Source organism: Antedon mediterranea, chromosome 2 (genome assembly GCF_964355755.1).
Source record: "Antedon mediterranea chromosome 2, ecAntMedi1.1, whole genome shotgun sequence".
Lineage (NCBI taxonomy): Eukaryota > Metazoa > Echinodermata > Crinoidea > Comatulida > Antedonidae > Antedon > Antedon mediterranea.
Genome location: NC_092671.1, coordinates 26,505,350 through 26,517,538, shown reverse-complemented (window position 1 = coordinate 26,517,538; position 12,189 = coordinate 26,505,350). Strand labels below are relative to the sequence as shown.

The following is a 12,189-nucleotide window of genomic DNA, read 5'->3' as shown; positions in this document are numbered from 1 at the left end:
CATGCCAGGAGATCTATCATACTTACAAATAGAAAATTATGTATAATGAAAACAGAGTGTCAGCTACAGATGGTCAAATAAAAGAAATAAACAAAGCAACAGAACACATACCCAGTACAGTACTATTATCTATACTGAAGAGTGGACTAAAGTTAACTATGAAGATGGCCAATGAAGACAGAAGCAACCAAATGATATTGACAAACACCACTCCCTTATTACAAATTGAAATGAACATCCTGATTATCCACCAATCACAATACAAAACATGATATGTAAAACAGGCTTTTATTTTATACATTAATACCATAGATTATGAAACATAATGAGGCTTAACATTTTAATCTGTGGAATAGATAACACATTTATGTGAAATGCTGTTTGGATTAAAATTGTGCAAGAAACAAAGATATAGGCATCAACAACATTTAAGCCATTAGCAAGAGTAATTTTCTCCAGGCAGAATTTTTATTATAGATAAACATCATTTAGGGCAGGGGTCCTCAACATTGGCGCAACAGCTATGAGCACTCATGGGCTAAACGGAACCCAAGAGCCCTGGAGCTTAATGGGCCCCAGAGCATGAACAGCCCCAATGGAATGCTAAACCATTGTCCGTTGCATTATAAGATTCAAGATTCAATTTATTGTCACATGATATTACATACATGAAATTTGTTGAAATGGTTATTCACTGGTTCTTAACGGTTTTCTGGTAAGGCACCAGATTTAGAAATCTTGTGTAGGACCACAGACAGCATTGTGAGATGTCCTTATGGACTTAAAGGACATTGCTACCCTTTTAAAACTCTTTATCTATTTATTTCATAGGCATCCAACAGCGAGCAACTCACCAATTACAGGAGGAATAAACAATTTCATAATTTATTGAGTTGGGCTTTAAACATTTTAAGTGTTCAAGGATACATATTTTGATGTATGTAAAGTTCAGGTTTAATGGTTTAAAACCTAGTGAAAATAAAGCAAAATGTTCAACTCAAAGGTTTGCAAGAACAAAATTTAAAAAAATCTAAATGTATGTTAATTGGAACAAGTTTTTATTCATAATAATAGTTTCATGGCACATAATTTTAAATAGAACAATATGTTATTTAAAACATTTCCCAACTTTGTGCTACATAAATATGGATACTATACATCTAAACATTTTATCAAAAAGAAAACAAATTTACAGACCTGTTAAATGCAACCACCAACAAATTCAAGTAAGATACTATACCAGTTTTTAGAAAATACCAATTTATTTCGTCATTGTCCAACTTGCTTTTAATATCTGTTCTATGAGTAACCTTTATAATATCTATGTTAAGTTTATTGAGTACAGCCGCAATATGTTCTTAATGACCTCGCAAACACGCCATCAGTATTTATCACTCATTAATTGCTTTGATGGAAATTAAAGTAGCTTAAAATAAAAGACAACAGTCTTGATAACAGAAACAGCAATTTGTTCATTGTAAATCACTCAGCACAAGCATGTCATTCTAATATTGGCTATGACTAGTTTCTTGTGCATTTAAATAATTGCTATCACCATCATTATAAATAAACAAGTTGTTATATAACCTGCAACTTTAAACCTTTTTACAATGATTAGGTCAGAGGTCAAATATTATTGAGAATCTGTTGAGCAATATACTCAATCAATAAATATACCTGGTACAATAGTTTCTCTGAAAGTAGATTTAAAAGTTTTCAATAAGCCTGCAAATTTTTAAATTATAAAATATGGGGACCCATATTATTTAAAACTAATTGTTATATTTGAATAAAATTCATCTAACATCTAAATTCTATGACAAACAAAACATTTAGGGAAATTAACCCAAAATCTTTCAGCAGCATGTTAATCACTATTTTAATGAATTGAAAACAGTTTATTTTCTGAAATGTTTCAACTGATGTGAGCATACTGTATACTTGAATGTGTTTCATTTAGTTTCCTTTCCTCCCTGTTCAGTGTACCACAATTCTAAATTATTTGTAATTCTTCTTAAATCTCTGCTATATATTAATTTCCCATAATCAAAATTGTATAACATTACATAGCAAACTCTCCCACTATGTTTTATCCTAATTATGTAATTTATCTACACACATCTGCTTTGGAAATCCAATGCGCACAGGTTACATCAGCAACACAATCATTGTGCTCGTGATAACACATAGGCGGCGCAATATGATATCTCTTTAGTGACATCATTCAACAAATTAATTCCAGAATATTGGCATGACAAGAAAGATTTAGTTACAAGACATATTGGTAAATTGACCTTTGACATGTAGCTACCTATTATATTCTAAAATCTAATCAATAATTGCATGTAGAAATTAAATGATTTGGTTAATTACCAGACAACTTTGTTATTATTTTGTCTGGTCTGCAATATATTGTGCCTATTGGTTGCAGCATCTAAGTACCAAAATAGATCCTTAATCATTGTGTATGAGTGTATCCTGGCCATTTGATTGGATGATTCAACTGCATGGTAAAGTTTTATGTTTATGGACAATGATTATAGTTCTACGATTCAATATAAATTTATAAAAAACAAGAATTGGTGAATTTTTAGGCTACAGTAGGCAATCTAGCTAAAAAACAAATGAAAACAGGACAAATTTGAGCATCACTCATTCCAATGCAAATTGCCCTAAAGTATATGCAGATTAAGGTGAAATTACAGTGTTACCATATCTCGAAAACCAATAATGCTAGAGATTTGATTGTTTCACTGACTTTTTCAGAATGTACATACTTATATTTGCTCTAATGAAACATTTTACGAAACTCAAAATGCTAGATTCCCCTAGCCTACAACATTTCTGCAGTTTTTGTGATAAAATGAAGGTTGTTTTCATGGATCCGAAAGAATGACAAAAAATGTGTGATGTGCCAAAATATGGTAGTAATGTTCAAAGATGGTAGTGATATGACATCATCATATCTATATATTGGCACATCACAATTTTTGTCACATAAAGTTTGATAATGTAGACAGGGGGTCTAGGACAACTACCCCCTGGACAACTACCACCTGGACAACTACCACCCGGACAACTACCACCCGGACAACTACCACCCGGACAACTACCACCCGGACAACTACCACCCGGACAACTACCACCCGGACAACTACCACCCGGACAACTACCACCCGGACAACTACCACCCGGACAACTACCACCCGGACAACTACCACCCGGACAACTACCACCCGGACAACTACCACCCGGACAACTACCACCCGGACAACTACCACCCGGACAATCACCCTCCTAGGACAACTACCCCCTTAGGACAACTACCCCCTTAGGACAACTACCCCCTTAAGACAACTACCCCCTTAAGACAACTACCCCCTTAAGACAACTACCCCCTTAAGACAACTACCCCCTTAGGACAACTACCCCCTTAGGACAACTACCCCCTTAGGACAACTACCCCCTAGGAAAACTAACCTCTAGCTACCCACTAGGAACAACTACAGCTTACGATTGGTAACCAAATTAACAAGCTGCTTCTTTTGGTGCTAATTGTATTGTAAAATCACACTACATTTAACAATATTTGAGGTGAAATTATTAAAATATTGACGTATGTACCTAACATTTGTAGTATATTTTGTAATAACTGTAACAATATTTATTTTTCTTCTAGGACAAACTATGAAAAACGATTTCCTCAATTGGCGCAGTTAGCTATGTTTTCAAAATAGGAAGACTAAGAAATGTATGAACTTTCAAACGGGGGAGAGAGAGATTGATTTTCAAATCGTCTAATGTAATCAATTGTTTTATAGTGTAGGTTTTTTTTAAAATCTAAAGTCAAATTAGGAGGTTCTGTTCTGTAGAAAACGAATTGGAATAAAATGAAATAAGAAGAAATGTTTAAGTCATAAACATATCATGGATATAATTATTCTTTAGGTTCTAAAAACGTTTATTATCCTATTTTCTCAGGAGTGGAAAAAAATGTAAAAACAAATCAATTTAAGTTCTTCTATGAAGTAGTAACAGCCAAACCAATATTCCATTATTACTGGACTTGTAGTAGTAAACGTATAATGTCATTAAACAGCATAACATAAGCTCTTACGGTAAAACATTTCTTTTGAAAAAGAAAAGAGAGAACAAAATCGGGCCAATTTTATCGATAATAAGGGGCTGCTCCAGTCCCACTATCTATATATAAATTTACGTAAGGGCAAAAATCGGTAAATCGTGCGTTATTTCTAGAATGTTTACTCGATGGTATATAAAGTTGGTTCGTACTTTCGGTACTAATTTTAACCACCTGATGTAACCCTGTTTACTAATTAAATTGAGTTCGATAATTAGTTATTGACGATTAAAACGAATTTAGGTTCAACGATTTGCCCCAAATAGGGGTGTTTTCCGATCGTGGTATACACTGTCTAATGGATGTCAATTTGAAAAATACCCGCACACAATAATACGAGGACACTTCGCATTTTCCTATCTCCTCCTACGATAATTGTTTTTAATAGCTGAAAACCGGTTGAACAGTTCGAGTACAGCATCATAATGTTGAAGACAGGCCGATTTTCTTTAAAAAATGCTATTTTGATACATGTAATATACGTTTTTACGAATGTATTGATTTGTGATGAAGGGAACATTCCAAATTATTTGGTTTAACCATAGAGGTATAGATTTAGATTATGGGCCCCCTTGGAGAATAAACATAAATAGTATTGCAATGCTGTACAATACTATTAAGGTATTAACCACTTTTGATCGCAATTTGAATCGCAAATTTCTTACTGTGAGTGTTGGTACTGTTAGATATAATATAAACAAATATACAAATAAACTTTATTACTGTGAGTGTGGGTAGGCCCTACTGTTAGATTATAAACATATAATATACAAATAAATAAACGTTATTACTGACAGTTGCTTCTCAACGTTTGTATTAATTAATAATTTTAAAATATATAAACGTACGTAGTACGTATTAAATCGTAAATGTTTTACTGTATTTAGTGGTATATTATTTATAGGCCTATAAAACATTAAAAACAATATTTCGTTACTGAGTGGATAAGAATATATTTTAAAATGTTTCCTCTTTGTACCTATCTTCTTCCCCCATCCCTCAACCCTTAATGTTACATACAAAACACAAATTGGGTTTGTTTAAATGAGTCCAAATAAAAAAATTTGACTCATTTTGTTTCTCTCTCGGAAGTAATTCCCAGGGTGCTAATTTTAGCTGACTACATAAATCATCGTGTATATTTATTCGTTTCTGTAAACGACAATAGTCCTGCAGTACGTACATTTGAAATCTCCATTTTTTTCTCGCTGGAAAATACTGTGTATTCGAGAACCATCTGTGGGCACGACCTAGATGGTACGCGAGCGAAGCGAGCGTGCCATCTAGTCTTACAAATTCCCTCTAGTCAAACTGCTATGCCCCTAGGACAACTACCCCTCTAGAACAACAACACCCTCTGAACAACCACATCTTCACCTTAGAATAGATTATAATTACAATTTTGTAAAACTTACTGAACTTCAAAACATAGGGAGAGAGATTGATCTTAAATGAAAGACTGTTTGATTGACTGGTGCAGCTACTGTAGGTAAACTGTATGTTCCTAGATTTATATACGGCATCTTCATGTCAAACAAGAATAAAATAAGCCACCCCTTTATTTTTCAAGAATAGTTCTATTTTATTTCCTAATAGTATACAAAATATGAAAAAGAGAGAACTAGTTTTGACACTGACATTTAAGTTTTAAGACATTACAAATGATAGTAAATGAATATCTTAATGTTAAAAGGCATTAACCGTGGTAAACATTCAAACATAAATCTCTCAAAAACCTAAAGATAGCTCAATAGGTCATTATACAAATATTTCAGTCAAACGTGACACTAAATCTAATCAATGCTACGATTACAGCTGAGTCGTCTATGTTTGAAACTGAAATAATCCAGTGATTATCAAGCCAATACATTTAATAACAATTAATCATTTACGAGATTTAAACGACTTTCAGTTTCGATACATGTGTATATTATAAAGTTACACTACGTCCTGTATATACTGTACAGTAATCAGAAGAATCATTAAAATAAAAATAAAGTTATAAACATCATAACTATACTAAATGAAAGGCTTAGCTTTGTAGGCCTAGCAGTAAACAGAAATACGTACAAATATCGTACGCTATGTATAGGCCTAGCATGGCATAGTCAAGTTGGTGCATTAATTGTTTTTCTTTTTTTGGCAGAAAATTTATTATTTTCGGTTCTTCTGTTTGTTTTAAATACCTTCATTATTGATTAAAAGTGGGGGCATCACAGAACCAAAAAAACCGTGTGCAATGCATCATCTACTTATAGCGGCTTGCTTAAATTATTAGAAGCAACTTATTTTTCACATTTTAAATGTTTAAAAAAGAAGAAAAGTTATCGCAATTGGCCAAATATATTACTTCATTTCATGCAATATTTTTCCTGTCAGAGAATTCAATACAAGGAAATGCAGTACATAAATAGACAACTAAATATTATAAATTAAACCGTAATTCAGGACTTGTAAAAACTGCTAACTGAATTTGAACTTTAAACACAAAATCAGAAACCGATCAATATAAAGCATGAATTATGAAATAACTACAAACAATAACATTAATTTACAAAAACATTCAACAAGCCCATTAAAGGAGTGTGGTGTTAGACCCTGCTCTTAATCTCTTTGTTCAGTTTTAATATTATAACAGTCCTTACAAATCAAATTGCTATGTGAAGTGTTGAACAAATGTTTATAGATCAGCTAAAATGAAAACATTTATTAAGTCATAACGATTCTACAGTATTTTTTTTTAATATAAAATAAATATTTCTTATTTCCTAAGAATCTTTTACAAGCCCAAAAGAGATAATACATTTTTTTAGTAAGTTGCTTACCCAAATTTTAAAACTAGAAGGACTGCTAACAACATTCAAGCATCCTGGTTGGAGGTAGACTTGGTGAATGAACGCAAAATTGCTGGTTGATATTAAGACTGTTACTGAGTCACAATATAAAGATTTTGCATGATAATTATTGTATAATAAAGTTTTATATTTCAGCTGCTATTTGTAGACGATTTGAAAGGATTTGTACATTGTCACGTACTCTGTGCACAAGTTCACTGGCTAATTTGGAGTTAGAAATTGTTTTCCTTCTCTTCTCCTCACCAACTTTCTCTCCTCCTCAAACAAACTAAACTAACCACCAAAACACTATATTATGTTTAATGTAGTGACCACAGTTTAAACCTTAATTGTGCATTCAATTAATAACACTAGGCAGGTTATTTCGTGTAATGAATATTAGTAGACAAAATTAGTTATGACGATACATACCAGGTTTTACACTTCTGTTGCTGCTGGATCTTTCCATGTTTTCTTGTTCCTGTTCTTCTATGATTTCTGTAACTGGAGCTTCCCTAAAGTAAAAGATAAATAATAAAATGGAATTAAATGTTCTCTGTTAAAGCTTTACCTTAAATATGAAGATTAGGACCTGACAACTGAGCTCATTTACAAACTATTCACTTACATACAGACGCAACTAAGGCAGTGTTCAGACCATGTTTAATCCCCACATTGAATAAATTAATCAACTTGGTTTGTACAGGTTTTGCAATGAATTCCAGTCACTGGAATTTTAGTCTATTCTTTTTTTTTAAACTAATTTTAAATGTTTTATGTCAGTATTTTCAAATTAAAATCTATATCCAAATGCTAACTGTATAATAATTATTATGCATTTGTTTAATTACTACATATATAACTGGCTTTGAAATCTTGAAACCAACAAGCTGCCAGTCTCCTTATTATTGAAAATGTTTTAAGTCAATGAGACACTGTCATTATTGCGATGTCAAAAGCCTTAATAATTCTAAGTATTTTTACTTATTAATTTGTGTTTATTGTATTATGATCTGACACCAATTGGAACAATCTGCAAATATGCTATATGAAGAAAATTTAGTTATTTTAATTTGTAGAGTGAACATTTAAGCATTGAAAAATACCTGTCACATTCAATAACTTAAAAAAAAAACAAGTTCAGGGCACTACACATTAGGTATTATTAAAAAGAAGATTTTCACACAATATTTCTGTCAACAGTGAAGTATTTGTAGACTTAGTTATTGGATTTGATGTCAGAAGGGACATTTAGCTAAGCTGCATATATAGGTCTCTGTGATATGAGCTATATAAATATATATGGTTATTATTATTAATATCAAGAATGTTGTTATAAGACTTATACAAACAGTCTGCCTGAAGATAATGTTGCATTAGATGTAATATTGCTCAGGCCTGACTGACCCAATTTTTTAAAGTATAATGTGCATGTATGATTGCTTTTCTGCACCATTTATGTTTTTATTTTAGATTTTCAAGATTACATAATTATTTCTATACATAGAGACAAACAAAAGGCTGGCCCTGTTTATCACTTGTTGCTTTGCTTGGGCAACATAACACTTTATAAAAAGGCCATTTTTACATAAAACAACAAAATTATAACAACATTTTTCCCAGTTTTGTATGCCTTATATATAAGAATTGAGATCAACTACAAACAAAGACACAATTACAAACTTTAAATATTTAATCCCTTGATGAACACTCCTCTTCCTATTAACGTAACATTTGACCTAATTAATATCCAAGAACAATTACGCAGGTCAGGCTATTGCATTTTGCTCTTGTTAATTATGTATATCACAATGCTTTTTTAAAATATAATTTGTAAAATATTTTAGAACGGTTATTTATCATATGCAGAAATGTCCCTTAGATTAAGTCAATCACCTTGCAAATTAAGATCTAATTTGTAACATACTATTTGGGCAGATCTAGTTTTGCATAAAAAACCTGACCTCTTTGTAAAATTTTCTGTTGTGTTAGTCTGTATAAGTAGATATTTTTTAGGGGTCATCAACAATATTTCAGATAAAATTTTAGTAAACGAGATGCGATATATTCTTTACCTTTAAATCCTCTCTGTTGTAATGTATATAAATATACATGTACCAGTATCCTGTACTTTTTATCACATATTAAACATTCATTTACTGATCAATGGGGATTCGTAAGGTTCACTCAGAGTAAAGAAAAATGATCATGGTGCAAATAGGAAAGGTCACAGACTTTGCCAACAACAACAACTTCCAAACCGTTTGCTACATTGGAATTCTAGGGGTCTTAATCCGGAATATTAAAATATATGCTGCTCCTTTTCCAGGGAACAAATACGCCAATCCCTTTCCTTTTACAATATACTGATTTTACAAGGTAAGTGCATAAAATCAGCCAAACATTCTACGCATATTATGTTGTTGGTTTACCTGGACCTACAATTCCCCAATACTGTATTGATGAATTAAGTGAGAAAGCACGCCCCAGTGTGCCTGCATGTGTAGTCTACAATTAATTTTTCAAATAAAAAGCTACCTATTACTTAAAGATGTATTGTCCCTTTGACTAATTCCAACAAAAATTTTTTTTTTTTAATTTCGAAAAAAAGTGGGTCATTTTGAAGTATCATAATAGTTATTAACTTTCACCAAAAATTAGTAAAAAAAAAAATAATTTAACCGAAATACAGATGTTTTTTTGTTCAAAAAATAACTTTGACTTCCAGTCAAAGTTTTCAATCAAAACATATCCCATAATGCAATGCGCTTGTTTGGCTACTCTGTATGCATAATCATAAAACTTCCTGGCGATCTGTGTGAAAAGACCTTCTCAACCGTGATGAGTTGTAAACAATCCTAATTAGCATCATGCATAATGCATACTCATGGTTTGAAATCTTTGTTTACTTTCGCTTGCGACGATTTCTCAGACGAAATGTAATCTAATTAATTTACCTGTTAATTACGTAAACTGTTGTTTTTGGCTCGAATTTTCGACTTAAAGTGAATAACTTTAATATTACTTTGATATGGCCAATTTAAAATTAGAATATTTTTTTTTTCATTTTTGTGTGTTTCAAGGGACAATACATCTTTAATACAGTAGCTCAAACATAATTGAATTTACCAAAGCATAGAGATTGAAATTTGACAAGGAAACATTTTATTTTAGTCTTATACAAAAAAAAAGAAGCAAATCTCTAGAGGGGGGAAATCAACAATTTTAACTTTGCTATCTATTTTTACAATACTGCCCTCTATCTTGTTTGTCAGTCCTAGAACCGATTAGGATTATTCTTCCTACCGCTTTCTATTTTTGACTATATGCCAAAATCCACAGAAATCTTAAATCAAAAATGTGTCACCTTGTTTATATGATGCAAATTATATTAGTGAGTGGCAAGTAATCAGTTTGATATCATTTAAAAGAGAAATTATGAATTGTATTCAAAATCCTGGTACTTACCCAGATTCTGTAGAATCTTCAGAATGCTGAGGAGCTTCTGGAATTTCTAAATCTGAAAAACAAAAACAAAAAAGAAACTAGAATTTAATTCGTCACTTTGACTTTCACTTTCATCATTTAATATTAATCATAAACTCATTATAATAAAAATACAATTACTGAGTTACTTTTGTAATGGTCTTAATGTCGTATGTACAGTACTGACATCTGAAATGGAGAAGTGAATTATTTTTTTCCTTTTATTTTTATTTTTGTTCCAAAATCAATAAAACCTTGATACACAACAGAACAAAATTGCAATTACATTTTTTTAAATTGTACATTTTATTTTATTGGTTATCATTGTGTTGTTGAGGAACCCATGAAATCAGTTCATGGTGGCAGGGTCATCTTCTTGAAATGAAATAAATAACATTACGGGCCTGTTTCTGCTGCATAAAAAATAACCGGTTAAAATCGGTGTGAATAAATTAAAATCAGTGTGAATAAATTAACTCCATTTTCTTGGCAGCAGAAACAGGACACATTTGTGGTAACCGGTTAAAAGGCATCGCAAAATAACCGGTTAAAAACACCAATTTAAATCGGTGTTAGAACGCCGTTTAACCGGTTATCGCTGAGCAATTCTTAGCTGCAACACGAAATAACGGTTATTTGATTGACAGTTGTGACCCCGGGTCAGATACCGTCGCATACGATGTTGTGTGTTTTCCTCGTGGTTTTGACAGTCGAACGAAGAAGTGAACATGTATGTGGATGAATGAAATCACAAGATATGTTATTCAGTTGTGGGGGGAAAGAAAGTACGGGGAAGGATGGCAGGCAATAGAAAAGAATCACAGATAATAAATAAGAGCATTTTTGCGAAAGTAAAAGAGGAGTTTGGGGTGGAGTTCCGGGGACTACCCAAGCTAAGCAATTTGAGGCGTTAGTACACGCTCGCGAAGGGTATGGATGGTCCTATATAAACACCAAAACGGAAACAAAAGGAACTCAGAATGTTGCAAATACCTACCAAACGATAGTAGATAATGGTTAATTAATTATGAAAACCCAAATTTGATAGCAAAAATCATCCGAATTTATGTTATAAACGATGCATTTAGCAACAAAAACTTAATCCAAACGAGCGTATTTATGGCACGCCCTTAGTGCCTTTTTTTACATAATATAATTTTTTAGAAAAACATCACATCGACCGAAAACAAAGGTAATCAGAGCCTTTGATAATATATTAAATATGATTTTATTAAGCATAGAAATGTGTTATTATTTATGTTAGTACATAAATATACGAAATAATGTTCAATACTCATTATTTTATTAAAGGCACTATATGCGTGCGATATTCTATGACTTGGATACTCTCGTTTGATTGAAGTTTTTGTGGCTAAACTCATCGTTTTTAACATAAATTCGGACGATTTTTGATATAAAAGTTGGGTTTTCATAATTAATTAACAATTATCTACTCTCGTTTGGTAAGTATTGCAACATTATGAGTCTCGTTTTTGTTTCCGTTTGGTGTTTTGTAGGACCGCGCTCGCGAAAAAACCCACAATTTACTATCAACAAATGTTTTATAATTGTTATTTTGGATGTGTGAAAATATGAAAAAAGCAAAGAGGAAAGTAGTGCAGAGTGTAATTGAATTCATATTTTGATATTCAAATTAAATATGAATAATGAATATAGATTTCATATGTTGTGTCATATTGTGACAGCTGAAGTGTTTATGATTACTTG

The 12,189-nt window shown here is 31.9% G+C and overlaps 1 protein-coding gene across 5 annotated transcripts in view; it reads right to left on the bottom strand.

The window, feature by feature from the left end:
- The window catches only part of LOC140040802 (uncharacterized), a 190,795-nt gene that overhangs the window by 70,519 nt on the left and 108,087 nt on the right, over positions 1-12,189 (bottom strand). For all 5 annotated transcript variants that reach the window (XM_072087013.1, XM_072087014.1, XM_072087015.1 and 2 more), the window contains 2 exons: positions 10,444-10,495; positions 7,408-7,490 (listed from right to left, as the gene is read on the bottom strand). In XM_072087013.1, the coding sequence (XP_071943114.1) occupies positions 7,408-7,490; positions 10,444-10,495 (135 nt within the window). The remainder of the gene's footprint in view (positions 1-7,407; positions 7,491-10,443; positions 10,496-12,189) is intronic.